An 18,826-nucleotide genomic window follows, 5' to 3' on the forward strand; every position below is an offset into this window, starting at 1 on the left:
GGCACATGGCAGTGTTCAGGAGGGAAGGAGCGCTATTTGAATGTACAGTGGGGCAAAAAAGTATTTAGTCAGTCAGCAATAGTGCAAGTTCCACCACCTAAAAAGATGAGAGGCGTCTGTAATTTACATCATAGGTAGACCTCAACTATGGGAGACAAACTGAGAAAAAAAAATCCAGAAAATCATATTGTCTGTTTTTTTTAACATTTTATTTGCATATTATGGTGGAAAATAAGTATTTGGTCAGAAACAAAATTTCATCTCAATACTTTGTAATATATCCTTTGTTGGCAATGACAGAGGTCAAACGTTTTCTGTAAGTCTTCACAAGGTTGCCACACACTGTTGTTGGTATGTTGGCCCATTCCTCCATGCAGATCTCCTCTAGAGCAGTGATGTTTTTGGCTTTTCACTTGGCAACACGGACTTTCAACTCCCTCCAAAGGTTTTCTATAGGGTTGAGATCTGGAGACTGGCTAGGCCACTCCAGGACCTTGAAATGCTTCTTACGAAGCCACTCCTTCAATGCCCTGGCGGTGTGCTTTGGATCATTGTCATGTTGAAAGACCCAGCCACGTTTCATCTTCAATGCCCTTGCTGATGGAAGGAGGTTTGCACTCAAAATCTCACGATATATGGCCCCATTCATTCTTTCATGTACCCGGATCAGTCGTCCTGGCCCCTTTGCAGAGAAACAGCCCCAAAGCATGATGTTTCCACCACCATGCTTTACAGTAGGTATGGTGTTTGATGGATGCAACTCAGTATTCTTTTTCCTCCAAACACGACAAGTTGTGTTTCTACCAAACAGTTCCAGTTTGGTTTCATCAGACCATAGGACATTCTCCCAAAACTCCTCTGGATCATCCAAATGCTCTCTAGCAAACTTCAGACGGGCCCGGACATGTACTGGCTTAAGCAGTGGGACACGTCTGGCACTGCAGGATCTGAGTCCATGGTGGCGTAGTGTGTTACTTATGGTAGACCTTGTTACATTGGTCCCAGCTCTCTGCAGTTCATTCACTAGGTCCCCCCGCGTGGTTCTGAGATTTTTGCTCACCGTTCTTGTGATCATTCTGACCCCACGGGGTGGGATTTTGCGTGGAGCCCCAGATCGAGGGAGATTATCAGTGGTCTTGTATGTCTTCCATTTTCTAATTATTGCTCCCACTGTTGATTTCTTCACTACAAGCTCATTGGCTATTGCAGATTCAGTCTTCCCAGCCTGGTGCAGGGCTACAATTTTGTTTCTGGTGTCCTTTGACAGCTCTTTGGTCTTCACCATAGTGGAGTTTGGAGTCAGACTGTTTGAGGGTGTGCACAGTTGTCTTTTTATACTGATAACAAGTTTAAACAGGTGCCATTACTACAGGTAATGAGTGGAGGAAAGAGGAGACTCTTAAAGAAGAAGTTACAGGTCTGTGAGAGCCAGAAATCTTGATTGTTTGTTTGTTTCTGACCAAATACTTATTTTCCACCATAATATGCAAAAAAAATGATAAAAAAACAGACAATGTGATTTTCTGGATTTTTTTTTCTCAGTTTGTCTCCCATAGTTGAGGTCTACCTATGATGTAAATTACAGACGCCTCTCATCTTTTTAAGTGGTGGAACTTGCACTATTGCTGACTGACTAAATACTTTTTTGCCCCACTGTAGATCTAGCTAGACTAGATTGCAGACACAATGTATTGGGTCACCTGGCAGCTCAAAAGATATCCACCATGAACATGCTTGGCACTATCTTCTCTGCTTTCCATATCTCAAGGATTGCCTTGCTCATCGCCATTTAACACCCTTGCATGTATCTGGACTTACACTGGGACCCTTAGGCTTGCACTATGGTGTTACCTGCTATTCTGTGGTATTAGATGTCAAGAAGAATAGTCAGGTAGCTGGGTCAGAACCAGAAGGACAGAATCAGAAGACACAACAGTAGTCAGTAAACGGGCCACGTTCACAACAGGAAGCAAATACACATGCCACAAGGTTGAGCTCAGAGGACTGAACCAGAGGAGAACAATGCTGTTTCTGGCAGATTCCGGCCATGTGCTTTGAGCTTTAGTAGGGTGTGGTACTTTCCAATTGGCTGAAGTAGGGAGCAGATTACTCCACCTGGACAGCAGGAACAGATCCCAGAGAAGATTCGACACACCATATGCAGAAGCCCTAACTAGGGTTCATCGAATAGCTTCAGATAAGTGCTTAGTATAGCTATAGTGCTTCCCGAATAGCTGCCTTGGTAACCTGGATACCTGTAGCGCTACTGATAATGAGCTGTTTGGCGTTGCTGCTGCATGTGTCGTGGCTGTTTGACAGTCACAACACTTGCATGGATAGCCGAAAAATGGGCACGGGCTCTGCATGTTTGAGTTGAGTGTCACACAGCAACACAACACAGGCAGCTGCAGCGATGAACAGATGATTATCGGGAGCGCTCCATGTAACAAGGTTCCTGAGGCAACTATTCGGTAAGCGCTATAGCTATTAGGATAAGGAGTTATGCAAAGCTATTCGATCAACCCTAACCCTAATATAACTAAATGACAGAAAACCAGAATAGTCGAAATCCCCATAAAGTGATTCCATTTTATAAATTTAATTCACTGAGGGTTATAATCTATACACATGTGGTCAAAATTGTTGGTACCCCTCATTTAATGACAGAAAAACACACAATGGTCACAGAAATAACTTGACTCTAACAATAATGACAGAAAAAAAGACTGGCACATCCAAACTAGTGTGAATAGGTGCATACCAGGAGCAGCTACCTCCATACACAATATACAAAAAAGGTGGCACTCTATCGTGCAAAAGCATTGTCTAATATGAAATATATGAAATATGAATAGCAAAATGGCTTTTGAACATTAGGAAAATATTTGAGAGAAGCTTTGCACAGAAATTGATCAAATAGTGTGAGCCCATCAACCATCGTCAAGGTGGTCTCATAAAAAAACTGATGGTTCCCTGACCTCCCTGTCCAAATGTGAACACTTACCGAAGGCCAATGTCTGTATGTCTGGGTGTATGGAGGTAGCTGCTCCTGGTATGCACCTATTCACACTAGTTTGGATGTGCCAGTCTTTTTTTCTGTCATTTCTATGTCAGCTTATTGACTGAGCACTCCTCCCGTCACCATGTGGTTTTTAATTACATCTAATCACACTTGGTTCCGGCCAACTCATATGTAGGCTTTTGCTGACAGAGGTGTCCACATTCACCCAGACATACAGACATTGGCCTTCGGTAAGTGTTCACATTGGGACAGGGAGGTCAGGCACCTATCAGTTTTTTTATGAGACCACCTTGACGATGGTTGATGGGCTCACACTATTTGATCAATTTCTGTGCAAAGCGTCTCTCAAATATTTTCCTAATGTTCAAAAGCCATTTTGCTATTCATATTTCATATATTTCATATTAGACAATGCTTTTGCACGATAGAGTGCAACCTTTTTTGTATATTGACTCTAACAATAGTAACAATAAATAAAAAAAGATTGTAGACGCCTGTGATGCTAATTAGTGGACACACCTTGATTTAACATGTCCCTTTTGTCACATATTCAGGGGTATCATCATCTCTGTCCATGTCTATTTCATAAGTTTTGTTTTTTTATTTTCTGTGGAAGCATGGTTGAAAACCAATGTCTGATATTCATTTGTTCATTTTCATAGATTATTTATTATTACTTTTGTCAGATTCAAGTTATTTTTGTGACTGTTGTGGGATTTTCTGTCATTAAACGAGGGGTAACAACAGTTTTGAACACGTGTGTAGTCTCTTTTTCCCATTTACAAATGATGGACCTGAGTGAGGGCTTGTTTTTTGTGAGATGAGAATTGATATTATTTTCGCCTACATAACATTGATTAGTTTCTTTTTATTCAATATTTGGGAGGCAGAATGAACAAAAAGTTGAACACCATGCACTATTAATTCATCTATTAATGTTTTCTATTAGAAAGTGAACTGTCATTGTCTTGGTAAATAATTACAGGTTTTTTTTACATAGCTTGCCATTTTTATGGACAGTTTAAAGGGAATCTGTCACCCCAAAAATGGCCTATAAACTAAGGCCACCGTCATCAGGGGCTTATCTACAGCATTCTGTAATAAGTCCCCGATGTAACCTGAAAGATGAGAAATAAAGGTTAGTGTAACAACTCTGCTGGCATCACTGCATGGCCTCCCATCCCCCACCTGCATTACACTCAAACTCACTTACTTCTCTGGGTCTTGTTGTGACTTCTCTCTGCTGCCAGCTCCATGCTGTGTGCCTCATGTCTGCTGTTTGCTCTGTTCATGATCTGTGTGCATATGGGGGCGGCGCCGGAAACTCCTGTTTCTAGTAGAGACTGTGTGCACCTTGCTAAGGTGTCCCTGGCCAATCGACATGAGGCTTCCTGTATTTAAGACATCCCCACCCATTGGTGGGGGCCTGTGCAACTCACTCCCTCAGTCAGTTCTTTGCTGCTGAGGTGCCAGGCCCTGTCTCGTTTACTCTCACGTCTGCCACTCAGGGGGGCGTTGTACCCTGGTCTGTGTCCTGTGTAGCCACCCAGTGGGGCTTGGCACCCTGGCCTATGTCCACCACCCAGAGGGGCGTCGTACCCTGGCTTGTGTCCATGTCTCTCTGCCTTGTTTCGTTGCTGATTCTGTCTTAGTCTAGCCCTGTTCCTGTGTCCGTTTATATCCCTGTCTTGGTTTGCTTTTTCTGCTGTGTGTACGCTGTGTCTTGCTTTGCTCTGCTTTGCACACTGTATCTAGCTTTGCTCTGCTCTGCCCTCTGTGTCTTGCTTTGCTCTGCTTTCGGCTCCGCTCTCTGCAACCTTGCTTTGCTCCTTTCTCTGCATTCTGTGACCTTGCTCTGCACTTTGGTTTTGCTCTCGGCTCTGCACTCTGTCTTGCTCTGCACTCTGACTTTGCTCTGCTCTCAGCTCTGCACTCTGTGGCTTTGCTCTCAGCTCTGCTCTCTGTAGCTTTGCTCTGCACTTTGCTCTGTACTCTGACTTTGTTCTGCACTCTGTGGCCCTGCTCCGCGGCTCCGCTCAGCTCTCACTCTGCGGCTCCGCCTCCTGCGTTTCTGCACTTGGCTCCGCCTCCAGCTCTTGGCTCCGCCTCCTGCATTTCTGCACTTGGCTCCGCCTCCAGCTCTTGGCTTCGCCTCCTGCGTTTCTGCACTTGGCTCCCCCTCCAGCTCTTGGCTCCGTCTCCTGTGTTTCTGTGCTTGGCACCACCTCCTGCTCTTGGCTCCGTCTCCTGTGTTGCTGTTCTTGGCTCTAGCTCCTGTGCTTTCGCTCTGCATCCGCTCTTGCGGTCTTTCTCTACCTATTCTTAAGTTCTCCTGTCTGAACAGGTTCTTGCCTGTCTTACATACCTGCCTGCAGACCGGTCCCTACCGGTTCTTCCAGTGTATCAGTCTTGTCCGCCTGTCCTGCCAGAGAGCCAGCTGTACCTGCCTGCCTACCAGAGAGCCAGCCGTGCCTGCCTGCCAGTGTCTGTTGTACCCACCTGCCTGTGTCCCAGCCGTGCCCGCCTGTCTGCCAGAGTGCCAGCCGTGCCCACTTGCCTGTCTATTGTTAAGGCTAGCGGAACTCACCGAGTAAATAGAGATGTTTATTGATATTGGTGCGTTCGCAGCCCGGGGTCCACCGTGCAGGAGTACCTGCTGCTAGCAAACGGCGGAGCTATATGGCGGTATAGACTAACTCAGTTAATTCACTGAGTAGCCGTGAAAGGAAAGCACTGTGCCCTGTTAGACTCCACAGAGGCACAGGCTAACTGCCCAAACAGAGAGCAGTCAGTGGTCACGCAAATACACAAAACTCCTCGCCGGAGGAGCCAGCATTCTAGGGGCTTATTTCAGCCGGGTCCCTGAACACACACATGTGACCACACTGGCGCAAAGCACATAAGTTTAGACAATACTAGCGTATGGCCGTGCGGTCATGCGCAGCTTATATAGTTGCAGCACAGGAAGCTGCTACCGAAGTTTTGCCCTTTCAGGACCTTCCTGGAGGACCAATGGGATGCGCTGCAGTACCTGAGCATGTGACCCTCGACCTCCAATGGGAGACCTTGCCCTGGGCATGCTCAGTGTGTGTAAATAAGGACTTAGTCCCAGAGAGGCCTGCTCGCCGCAGATCAGTGCAGGGTACCATAGGAAAGCCAGGAAAGGCAGTAGTGACCCTATGCACAGAATCAGCCTCAGCGAGACGCTGGGAGCGACGTCTCCGCTGAGCAGACCCCACTGCGGCCGATGTTGAATGGGAGGCTGCAGCAGACACGGATCGAGATTCCCCCTGTGCAGCAGAGGAAACTCAACTAACATTACTCCCCCCTCCTAGGGCCCCCCCTCCCTGAGCCTCACTACGCTCAAAAGCTGCAATAAGCAGCGGAGCCCGAATGTGCTCCACAGGCTCCCAGGTTCTATCCTCTGGGCCGTGAAACTTCCAGTCCACCAGATAAAATTTCTTGCCACGTACCGCCTTGCACCCCACAATAGCATTCACCTCAAACTCATCCGTGGATGAACCCGATGTCCCAGCAGATGACTCAGAAAACCGGGACAAACGAACGGGCTTTAAGAGGGAAACGTGAAAAGTATCGGTGATACCAAGGTGTGGAGGAATAGCCAAACGGTAGACCACAGGGTTGACCTGTTCCAGAACCTTAAACGGGCCAATGTAGCGAGGAGCAAACTTAGTGGACTCAACTCGCAGCCTGATGTTACGGGCGGAGAGCCACACTAAGTCGCCAGGAGCAAAGACCGGAGCGGGGCGCCGATGTGTATCTGCCGAAACCCTCATTCTCTCCTTGGAGGCCCGGATGGCATCCTGTGTGCGGTCCCAGATGTCACGTGCCTCAACCGCCCAGTCTGCCACCCTAGAATCGGTGGATGACACGGGCATGGGCACAGGGACACGCGGATGCTGGCCGTAATTAAGGAGAAAAGGAGTCTGGCCAGTGGAATCGGCTACGGCGTTGTTCAAGGCAAATTCCGCCCAAGGTAGCAAAGATGCCCAGTCATCCTGCCTAGCAGAGACGAAATGCCGCAAATATGTCACCAGAGTCTGGTTGGTTCTCTCCACCAACCCATTCGTCTCGGGATGATATGCAGAGGAGAGGTTCAACTCTATGCTGAGTAAACAGCAGAGCTCTCTCCAAAACCGAGACGCGAACTGGGGACCCCGATCGCTGACAATCTTATCAGGCATACCATGTAATCAGAAAATGTGCTTAATGAACAACACCGCCAAGGCCCGTGCAGAAGGTAACCGAGGGAGCGGCACCAAATGCACCATCTTAGAGAAATGGTCGGTGACAACCCAAATAATGGAGCAGCCACGCGACTTGGGTAAGCCCACCACAAAATCCATCCCGACCATCTCCCAGGGCCTGTCTGCCACTGGTAGAGGGTAAAGCAACCCAGCAGGCCGTTGCCAAGGAGACCGATTCTGGGCGCAAGAAACGCACGCCTGAATATAGTCCCTGACATCTCGGGCCATATGCGGCCACCAGTATGTTCTCGCCAAAAGCTCAGATGTCCTCTTGGTCCCAAAATGTCCACCCACTCTGGAGGAGTGAGCCCAAGAGAGAACCTCCGGTCGCAAGTTAGCTGGCACGAAAGTCTTGCCCGGGGGCACAGACTCTAGCGAAACCGGAGCTACAGTTCTCAGGCTCTCAGAAGGGACAATAAGCCGAGGCTCCTCCTCCTCCACAGATGACACTACGGAGTGGGAGAGAGCATCGGCACGAACGTTCTTCTCCCCGGAGAGAAAATGGAGAGTAAAATGGAACCGGGAGAAGAACAGGGACCATCTAGCCTGGCGAGAATTCAGCCGCTGGGCCGTCTGTATGTACACCAAGTTCTTGTGGTCAGTGAAGACTTGGAAAGGAAAGCGAGCTCCCTCCAAGAGGTGTCTCCACTCTGAAAAAGTCAACTTCATGGCTAGGAACTCCCTGTCCCCGATGGAATAATTCCTCTCCGCTGGTGTGAAGGTCTTGGAGAAGAAGAAGCAAGGATGCTTCCAACCTCGAGCATCCTTTTGGAAAAGGACTGCTCCAGCACCAACGGATGAGGCATCCACCTCCAAGATAAATGGTTTATCTACATCGGGGCGATGTAGGATGGGAGCGCTAGCGAAGTGTGACTTAATCGAGAGAAAAGCCTTGGAGACCTCCTCTGACCACAACTTGGGATTTGCTCCCTTCTTGGTGAGGGCAACCAAGGGAGCTACCAAAGTTGAGAAGTGTGGAATGAACTGGCGATAGTAATTAATGAACCCCATAAAGCGCTGCACCGCTTTAAGAGAATGGGGTTCCTGCCAGTCCATTACAGCCTGTAGCTTGGCAGGATCCATAGCCAAACCCTGGGCAGAGATGATATAACCAAGGAAAGGCAAGGACTCCTGCTCAAACACACACTTCTCCAACTTGGCGTAGAGGGAGTTTGCCCGTAAGAAGTCGAAGACTTTGCGAACATCTCTCCGATGGGAGTCAATATCTGGAGAGTAGATGAGAATATCATCCAGATAGACTACGATCGAGGTGGTGAGCATATCCCGGAAGATGTCGTTCACAAAGTCTTGGAAAATGGCTGGGGCATTACAGAGCCCGAAGGGCATCACCAGATATTCATAGTTCCCATCCCTGGTGTTAAAAGCCGTCTTCCATTCATCCCCCTCACAGATGCGAATCAGGTTGTAAGCACCCCGCAGATCTAACTTTGTAAATACCCTTGCTCCCCGTAGCCTATCAAAAAGCTCAGATATCAGGGGTAATGGGTACTTGTTCTTAACGGTGATGGCGTTAAGACCCCTGTAGTCTATGCATGGACGTAAGTCTCCAGTCTTCTTCTGTACGAAGAAGAACCCAGCCCCTGCCGGTGACACTGACTTCCTAATGAATCCTCTTGCCAGAATCTCTTGGATGTACTGGGACATTGCCTCCATCTCCGGGAGAGACAACGGATAGACTCGACCCCGGGGAGGCTCAGCACCAGGCAAGAGGTCAATAGGACAGTCATAGTGTTATGGAGATACTATATGGCATATGAAGATATACTGAAATCAAACTTATATGGACGCTTTGCTGAATATATATATACATATTAGATTCATGTAGCTTTAAGGTTTTCTGATTCTCTGTTATAAGACTAAATTCTGTTGATCACTGTGTACCAGGATGTACCAGGATACACCCAGTATCCAGATGGACTTTAAGAAAGGCTGTGTAAATCCCCTACCCTTATCTAGAGTAAATGTATCTGCACGAAGGTGAATCGATCGCCAATAAACCAAAGATAAGTAGAATACGTGCAGAGACAGATGTCAGCTTGACCCAAAGGCGCCATTAGGGCGATAATGGTACAGGAATAGATTAAAAGTAATAATCATTAGACTAATGGTACTATAGTAATAAAGATAATAACATAGAACATGTAAAGATCAAAAGAGTTTTCTGATAAGTGTTAAGTTGGAAAAACCCATGATGTAATGTGCTTTAGTCCTATAAAAGGAGGCAATCTGCGACGATTAAACCAGGCGAGAAGCATTTGAGACATGACCCACTGTTTCTGTGATTCTTTCCTCCGTGCACGTACTTTCTCTCTTAGAGAACCAATTTGACCACAGACAAGACGGGTGTGACAGAATTAACAATAGGGGTGGTGAGGCGGAAGGGTCTCCGCAGCTCTTTTGGAGAACACGTCTGCATAGGGCCAATAGTGCTTGGGGAGAGAGGAAAGATCTGCGGGTACCTGTGTAGTAGCAACCTGAACGCACTCCCTCTGACATCTACCCTCGCAGGATTTACTCCATCCCAAAATTCTCCCAGAGGACCACTCAATATGAGGAGAATGGTAGCGAAGCCATGGTATCCCCAACAGGACCTCATCAATTCCCTCAGGAATGACTAATAGGGAGATTATCTCCTGATGTGATGGAGACACAGATAGCGTGAAAGGAATGGTTTGGTGGGTAATCTGTGAAGGTAGTGTTGACCCATTTACCACTCAAACGGTTACTGGCTTGGCGAGCATCACCAAGGGTATTGCGTGACGCTGGGCAAAAGCGGAAGACATAAAGTTACCCTCTGCCCCAGAATCCACGCATAGCTCGACCATAAGAGTGGATGGGCCTATGGTAATTGTCCCCTTGAAGGACAACTTTGAGGCAAACGGCGCCGTGTCTAGTGTACCTCCTCCAACTGCCACTAGATGCTGATGTTTCCCCGACCGCTGAGGACCCCTGGAGGCAAGATGTCCTGACTGCTGGCAAACATGACGGACCTTATGTGCACGGGCGGACTGAGACTTGGATCCCGCTCGTGTCACCTCTAAGGCCTCATGTGACTCGGATGCCTGGACTGGAGATTCCAAAGGTTTGGCGAAGGTGGGAGCCAGCCGAAACCTCTGCCTACACTGGGCTCGCTCCAACCTCCGCTCGTTAAAACGGAGGTCAATACGAGTAGAGAAAGTTATTAACTCCTCCAGTGTGGCAGGAATCTCCCTAGTGGCCAGAGCGTCCTTAACGTGGTCAGCCAGGCCCCTCCAAAATATGGGGATAAGGGCTTTATCCGACCACTCCAGCTCGGAAGCTAAAGTACGGAAGCGGACGGAAAAATGGCTGACCAAGGACTCACCCTGAGTTAATGCCAGTAGTTGGAGCGCTGTGTCATGGGTGACTTGAGGTCCTAAAAAGACCTGTTTCAGAGTGCTCAGGAACAACGGAGCACTCTGCACCACATGATCACCACGCTCCCACAGCGGCGTAGCCCACTCCAACGCCCTGTCCGACAAGAGAGACACAATAAATCCCACCTTAGCCCGCTCTGTAGGAAAACGTGCAGCCAGGAGCTCGAGGTGAATAGAGCACTGACTCACGAATCCCCTACAAGTTTTGCTATTTCCAGAAAATTTTTCTGGCAGCGGGAGGTGAGATAATGTCGGAACAGGGGTGGCAGTGGACAAGGTTGCTGCAGCCACGCTAGCAGCCTGTACAGCAACTGCGGTAACATCCATAGCTGAGGTTGAGCTCTCGAGAGCCGCCAACCTACCCTCCAGCTGCTGGATATACCGCAAAGATTGCTGAATGTCCGCCATTTACTAGCCAGACCCTGGCGCTAGTATTCTGTTAAGGCTAGCGGAACGCACCGAGTAAATAGAGATGTTTATTGATATTTGTGCGTTCGCAGCCCGGGGTCCACCGTGCAGGAGTACCTGCTGCTAGCAAACGGCGGAGCTATATGGCGGTATAGACTAACTCAGTTAATTCACTGAGTAGCCGTGAAAGGAAAGCACTGTGCCCTGTTAGCCTGTGCCTCTGTGGAGTCTAACTGCCCAAACAGAGAGCAGTCAGTGGTCACGCAAATACACAAAACTCCTCGCCGGAGGAGTCAGCATTCTAGGGGCTTATTTCAGCCGGGTCCCTGAACACACACGTGACCACACTGGCGCAAAGCACATAAGTTTAGACAATACTAGCGTATGGCCGTGCGGTCATGCGCAGCTTATATAGTTGCAGCACAGGAAGCTGCTACCGAAGTTTTGCCCTTTCAGGACCTTCCTGGAGGACCAATGGATGGGCTGCAGTACCTGAGCATGTGACCCTCGACCTCCAATGGGAGACCTTGCCCTGGGCATGCTCAGTGTGTGTAAATAAGGACTTAGTCCCAGAGAGGCCTGCTCGCCGCAGATCAGTGCAGGGTACCATAGGAAAGCCAGGAAAGGCAGTAGTGACCCTATGCACAGAATCAGCCTCAGCGAGACGCTGGGAGCGACGTCTCCGCTGAGCAGACCCCACTGCGGCCGATGCTGAATGGGAGACCGCAGCAGACACGGATCGAGATTCCCCCTGTGCAGCAGAGGAAACTGGACTCCTAACATTTATGTTCCATTCTCCGGGGAATCAGCAGCCACAGCCAGACATCACCCTGAAGTGGTACCTGGTAGCTTCCTATTGCACAAGTCTGACCTCACCATCAGAGGCTCCAGCGAACACCTAGGAAGCTACTTAGTTACGCCCCTTCCAGGGTAGTTTGGTCTGTGGTCCAGTGGGGCCACACCCCCACACGCCCACGCCAACCAGCACTGGCGCGAGCGTGACAGTTAGATTATACTCACCATGGGGCGGTCCCGCTGCGGTCCGGTCCGATGGGCGTCGCAGTTCGGGTCCGGCGCCTCTCATCTTCATAGGATGATGTCCTCTTCTTGTCTTCCTGCCACGGCTCCACCGCAGGCGTACTTAGCCCTGTTGAGGGCAGAGCAAAGCACTACAGTGTGCGGGCGCCTCTGACCTTTCCCATGCACCTGCGTACTGGAGTACTTTGCTCTGCCCTAAATAGGGCAAAGTACGCCTGCGCCGGATCTGCAGCAGTAAGACAAGAGGACTTCATCCTGTGAAAATGGGAGGCGCCGGACCCAGACCGCGACGGCCATCGAACCGGACCGCAGAGGGACCCCCCCTGGGTGAGCATAATCTAACCTTTATTTCTCATCTTTCAATTTACATCGGGAGCTTATCTATAGCATTACAGAATGCTGTAGAAAAGCCCCTGATGCGGGGGCCTTAGTTTATAGGCCATTTTTGGGTGACCAACTTCCTTTAAGTTGAAATGTTCAAAAATATAAAATTCAACGATATTTTATTCAAAAATAATTGTTTTTTCTTAGCAGATGACTGTACCCGGAGACCAGAGGGACAGCTGACATCTTCAATTTTTAAATCGGATGATCTCGAAATCCCACAGGATGCAACTGAATTGAATGCCATGACTTCAGATATACCATCTTCCCTTCACAGCAAAGTTCTGTCATCTGATCCTCTGAAACAGGTTCTGTCTCCTGATTTATTACTGACTACAAAGGAAAATGAAAGTCACAAAATAAGCATTAAAACACAATCTGCTCCTAAAGAAAATAAGTCATTTTCACATTCAGAATATGGAAATACCATAAACCAAAGAACCCACACAGCTGTGGTCAAGCACCAGAGAACCCACACAGGGGAGAAGCCATTTTCCTGTTCAGAATGTGGGAAATGTTTTAAACAGAAATCGGCTTTAGTTACGCACCACAGAACCCACACAGGGGAGAAGCCGTTTTCATGTTCAGAATGTGGCAAATGTTTTAACGAGAAATCAGTTTTGGTTAAGCACCAGGGAACCCACGCAAAGGAGAAGCCTTTTTCCTGTTCAGCATGTGGGAAATGTTTTAACCAGAAACACAAGCTTGTTATACATCAAAGAACCCACACAGGTGAGAACGCTTTTTCCTGTTCAGAATGTGGGAAATGTTTTAACCAGAAGACATATTTGCTTAAGCACCAGAGAATTCACACAGGGGAGAAGCCTTATTCATGTTCAGAATGTGGGAAATGTTTTAACCAGAAATCATATTTGCTTAAGCACCAGAGAATTCACACAGGGGAGAAGCCTTATTCATGTTCAGAATGTGGGAAATGTTTTAACCAGAAATCAGAATTGGTTGTGCACCATAGAACTCACACGGGAGAGAAGCCTTTTTGCTGTTCAGAATGTGGGAAATGTTTTAACCGAAAATCAGATTTGGTTAAGCACCAGAGAATACATACAGGGGAGAAGCCTTATTGCTGTTCAGAATGTGGGAAATGTTTTAACCGAAAATCAGATTTGGTTGTGCACCAGAGAACTCACACAGGTGAGAAGCCTATTTCATGTTCAGAATGTGGTAAATGTTTTAACGACAAATATAAACTAGTTACACACCAGAGAACCCACACAGGGGAGAAGCCTTTTTCCTGTTCAGAATGTGGGAAGTGTTTTAACCAGAAAACAATTTTGTTTAAGCACCAGATAACTCACACAGGGGAGAAGCCATTTTCCTGTTCAGATTGTGGGAAATGTTTTAAACAGAAATGGGCTTTGGTTATGCACCACAGAACCCACACAGGGGAGAAGCCGTTTTCATGTTCAGAATGTGGCAAATGTTTTAATGAGAAATCCGTTTTGGTTACCCACCAGAGAACCCACACAGGGGAGAAGCCGTTTTCATGTTCAGAATGTGGCAAATGTTTTCATGAGAAATCAGTTTTGGTTAAGCACCAGAGAACCCACACAGGGGAGAAGCCGTTTTCATGTTCAGAATGTGGCAAATGTTTTAACAAGAAATCAGTTTTGGTTACCCACCAGAGAACCCATACAGGGGAGAAGCCGTTTTCATGTTCAGAATGTGGCAAATGTTTTAACGAGAAATCAGGCTTGGTTAAGCACCAGAGAACCCACACAGGGGAGAAGCCTTTTTCCTGTTCAGCATGTGGGAAATGTTTTAACGAGAAATCAGGCTTGGTTAAGCACCATAGAATCCACACAGGGGAGAAGCCTTATTGCTGTTCAGAATGTGGGAAATGTTTTAACGAGAAATCAGATTTGGTTGTGCACCATAGAACTCACACAGGAGAGAAGCCTTTTTGCTGTTCAGAATGTGGGAAATGTTTTAACCACAAATATAAACTAGTTACACACCAGAGAACCCACACAGGGGAGAAGCCTTTTTCCTGTTCAGAATGTGGGAAGTGTTTTAACCTGAAAACAAATTTGTTTAAGCACCAGAGAACTCACACAGGGGAGAAGCCTTTTTCCTGATCAGCATGTGGGAAATGTTTTGTGAATAAATCAATCTTCTTAGTCACCAGAGAACTCACACAGGGGAGAAGCCTTTTTCATGTTCAGAATGTGGGAAAAGTTTTAACCACAAACGTAATCTTATTGTGCACCAGAGAACTCACACAGGGGAGAATCCTTTTTCCTGTTCAGCATGTGGGAAATGTTTTACACAGAAACCAAACTTTGTTAAGCACCAGAGAGCTCACACAGTGGAGAAACCTTTTTGCTGTTCAGAATGTTGGAAAAGTTTTAAGCATAAATCAGATTTTGTTATGCACCCGAGAACCCACACAGGGGAGAAGCCTTTTTCATGCTCAGAATGTGGGAAATGTTTAAGCAGATATCAGATTTTGTTAGTCACAAAAGAATTCACAGACGGGAGAAGCCTCTTTCATGTGATTAATGTGGAAAATATTTTACACAGAAATTAACTCTTAATAAACATCAGAGGAGTCACACAGGGGAGAAGACTTTTCCATGTTCAGAATGTTGGAAATGTTTTAACTAATAATTGCATTTTCTTAAAGTGGTTGTCCACTATTACGGCAATCCCTTGTCATTCCTCATGTTTGGATTTGTTAACCCCTTTCCCATCTTGGACGTATCCATATGTCCCAGTAACCATATTGACATCCCGACGATTTTGCTGTCACACGGCCTGTGCAAACGCGATCACCGCTGGGATTCAGCTGATTCTGACTGCTGACACCCGACACTCAGTGCCAGGAGTGGTCCCACACCGCTCCTGCGGTACTTTAACCCCCTAAGTGATGTGATTGAGCTCACAGCAGACCGCCTCTTTGCCTTTGGATCGGAGACCCTGCAACATCTTTGTGGGGTCCTGATCGTTGCCATGGTAACCCAATGTCGTGATGATGACCTGAGCTAGCAAAGTTGTTTTATCATAATCGGCAACTTTGTATGTCAGAGCAGCGGTGACAGTTTGCATAGCATAGGGATGCTCCTGCATCCCCATGCTATACAAGTGATCAGCCTGGAAAAAATGTAAGTCCCATAGTGGGACAAAGTAAAAAAAGTTAAAGAGAGTAAAAAAAAAAAGTTTATAAAAAATGTAAAAATACAAAAAAGATCAAAAATAAAAAGTAAAAATATATGTACCCATAAATATTTGAATAAAAAAATATAAGCAATAAAAGTACAGATTTGGTATCGTCGCATCCCGAGCAAACAGACCTATGAAACTGTCCCACTATTTAACCCTTTTAGTGAACACCATAAAAATTAAATAAAAAAACAAGACAAAAAACAATGCTTTGTCATCATACCGTTGAACAAAAAGTGGAATAAAAAGCGATCAAAAAAATAAATATAAATAAACATGGTACTGCTGAAAACGTCATCTTGCCTGCAAAAAAGGAGCCATCATACTGAGCCATCAGTGGAAAAATAAAAAGGTTATAGCTCTCAGAATAAAGGAATGCAAAAATAATAATTTTTTCAACAGGTACCGTGTTAGCCAGTAGATAGAATAATATTTAGAATTGAGAGTCCTCAGTGGTTGATACCTTTTAATGGCTAACTGAAAAGATGGTAATAAATTGCAAGCTTTTTTCTATAAATTGTTTTGTGTGAAAGCGCCAAAACATTAAAAAGATAAAACTCTGATATCGCTGTAATCAAAGTGTCTTATCAATTTTACCACATGCGGAGCGACATAACAAAATAAGAATCTTGAATTGCTGATTTTTGTTCATTCTTCCTCCCAAAAATCAGAATTGAAAGAGATCAAAGAATATCATGTGTCTGATATTGGTACTAATAAAAACGTCAACTCGTCTCGCAACAAACATGCCCTCACATGATATGGTGATGCGCAATAAAAAACATTTTTTAAGTGTGACAGCAGCCAAACAAAAAAACAATATAAATCTGGTATCACTGAACCAAAGAGTAAAGTTGCCTAATCACTTATACCGCATGAGGAATGATGTAGAATGTAAGTCCGCAAGGACTGGGTCCTCTCCCCTCTGCACCAGTCTGTCATTGTAAATTTGTTTACTGTAAACGTTATATGTAACTCCTTTTCTCATGTACAGCACCATGGAATTAATGGTGCTATATAAATAATAATAATGTAAAAAATAAATAAAACCAATTCTTCACCTGCTGTTTTGTTCCTTCTGTCTCACCAAGGATTGCAATAAGGCTTGGCTCACATTTATTCTGCGCTGTGCGCTTACACCAATGTAAATCTCTGAAGTATGTGATTCAGACTGAATCCCCAATAAATGACTTCATTTTATAAAAAACACCTCTAAATGAATTCATCTAGGGGTGCAGTGATCATGTTGACACCACGGGTGTGTCACATAATTTTATATCATTGGGCAGTGAAGAAAAAACAACTACATTTTTAACACCAAAATTTTGTTTTAGCCCCAGATTTTACATTTTCACACAAGAAGTGGGTAAAAAGGGCACCTTAATTTGTCCAACAAGTTCTATTGAAAGTGGCAATACCCCATATGTGGCTGTACAGTAGTGCTTGGCCATACTAGAAACTTGGAAGGGACAGAGCGCTATTTGCCTCCTGGAGCGCAGATTTTGCTATAATAGCTTGCGGACTCCATATACAGAGCCCCTAATTGCTAGAAGAGCAGAATCACCCCTCAAGTGACCCCATTTTGGAAAATATACCCCTCTTCGAATTGATCTACTGGTGCAGTGACAATTTTGACTCCATGGGTGTTTTCCAGAAACAAGCAGCAATGAATGTTGACTAGTCAAAGTTTCAAACTGTCATTGTAGTGACCAGTATGCTGCTATAATCAGTACGTTGCAGGCACCGGTACGTTATGCCCACCTCGTGCTTCTGGAGACACACACCCATAAGTTAGGCGGGCTCTCGTTGCTTTAGATATTGCCAAATGTGGACATTATATGTGGTTTAGTTACACTGTGGGGTTCAGAAGGGGGGGGAGGGGGCATTTGTATTTGAGAGCGCAGAACTTGTTGAATTTCTTTGGAAAGTTATGGAGCCATTTCACTTTTCCAGAGCCTTTTGTGCTTCCAGTAACGTGGAAGCCCCCTATATTTCCGTTAACAGATGACAGACCTGAGTGGGAACTTGCTTTTTTGTGGATTGATTTGAAGCTTTTATTGGGAACATTTTACATAATGTTTGGGATTACATTTATAAAGCGCTCTACGCTGAGCACTTACTCTGGGGCTTCCATCTAAATCTCCAAGTGACGAGATTCAGATGAAACCCCCAAGGGATCCATTCACTTTAATGAGGCAGCAGAGTTATTCTGAACTTCGTCTGGCCTCTGTTCAGCTTTGTCCTTTTCAGAAATGCACAAAACTGTGTCCGACAGCACTTTTATGCAGTCCTAAAAAGATGGACACCTCCGGTTCACAGGTCCTATGGCGTCCACAGTGCCTCCATCTTCCTCACTATAGGGAATATTCTGCTGGGGTTCTGGCAACTCAGAGGATCTCCGAGAGGGTCAAGGCACCCGCAAACCCTAACAGTAAAATCTGCACTGTAGTATGCGGTCCTTCACTTCTGAGCTTTGCACTGTGCCTCAAAAATATTTCCCGATTTACATGTAGGTTATTGACGCACTCATGAAAAAATGGACCTCAGTTTGTTTGAAAAAAATTCCTATTAGCCCTTAGAAAAATTAATAATTTGGGGCTAAAAGAAAAAAATTAATTAAAAATTTAATTACTCGTTTCTTCAACGCTTAATGGTATAAAATTATGTGAGGCACACGTGGTGTCAATATGATTATTGCACCCCTAGATTAATTCATTGAGAAGTGTAGTTTGTAATATGATGGGGGGGGGTTCTGTTCTGGCACCTCAACAGCTCTGCCAGTGTGACATGGCACTCTCAAACCATTCAGCAAAATCCAAACTCCCATATGGCACCTCTTCCTTTCTGAGCTGTGCACTGTGCCTCAAAAGTAGTATTCTCCCACATTTGGGGTATCAGCATAACCAGGAGAAATTGCACAACAAATTGTATGGTGCAATTTCTCCTGTTTTCCTTATAAAAATGCAAAATTTGAGGCTAAAATAATATTTTTGTGAGGAAAATGTGATTTTTCACGGCTCAACGTTATACACTTCTGTGAAGCCCTCGAGAGTTCAATGTGCTCACCACACATCTAGATCCATTCCCTGAGGGGCCTAGTTTCCAAAATG

The 18,826-nt window shown here is 45.9% G+C and overlaps 2 protein-coding genes across 2 annotated transcripts in view; both read left to right on the top strand.

The window, feature by feature from the left end:
- The window catches only part of LOC138663458 (zinc finger protein 271-like), a 94,647-nt gene extending 78,946 nt beyond the window's left edge, over positions 1-15,701 (top strand). The window contains exon 13 of the mRNA XM_069749668.1: positions 12,687-15,701. Within this exon, the coding sequence (XP_069605769.1) occupies positions 12,687-14,632 (1,946 nt within the window). The 3' untranslated portion in view covers positions 14,633-15,701. The remainder of the gene's footprint in view (positions 1-12,686) is intronic.
- On the top strand, positions 14,638-15,084 carry LOC138666471 (oocyte zinc finger protein XlCOF6.1-like). The gene is made up of 2 exons (XM_069754692.1): positions 14,638-14,653; positions 14,696-15,084. The coding sequence occupies exons 1-2, from the start codon at positions 14,638-14,640 to the stop codon at positions 15,082-15,084; spliced, it is 405 nt and encodes a 134-aa protein (XP_069610793.1).
- Positions 15,702-18,826: the final 3,125 nt, after the last annotated feature.

This window comes from Ranitomeya imitator, chromosome 2 (genome assembly GCF_032444005.1).
Source record: "Ranitomeya imitator isolate aRanImi1 chromosome 2, aRanImi1.pri, whole genome shotgun sequence".
Classification (NCBI taxonomy): domain Eukaryota; kingdom Metazoa; phylum Chordata; class Amphibia; order Anura; family Dendrobatidae; genus Ranitomeya; species Ranitomeya imitator.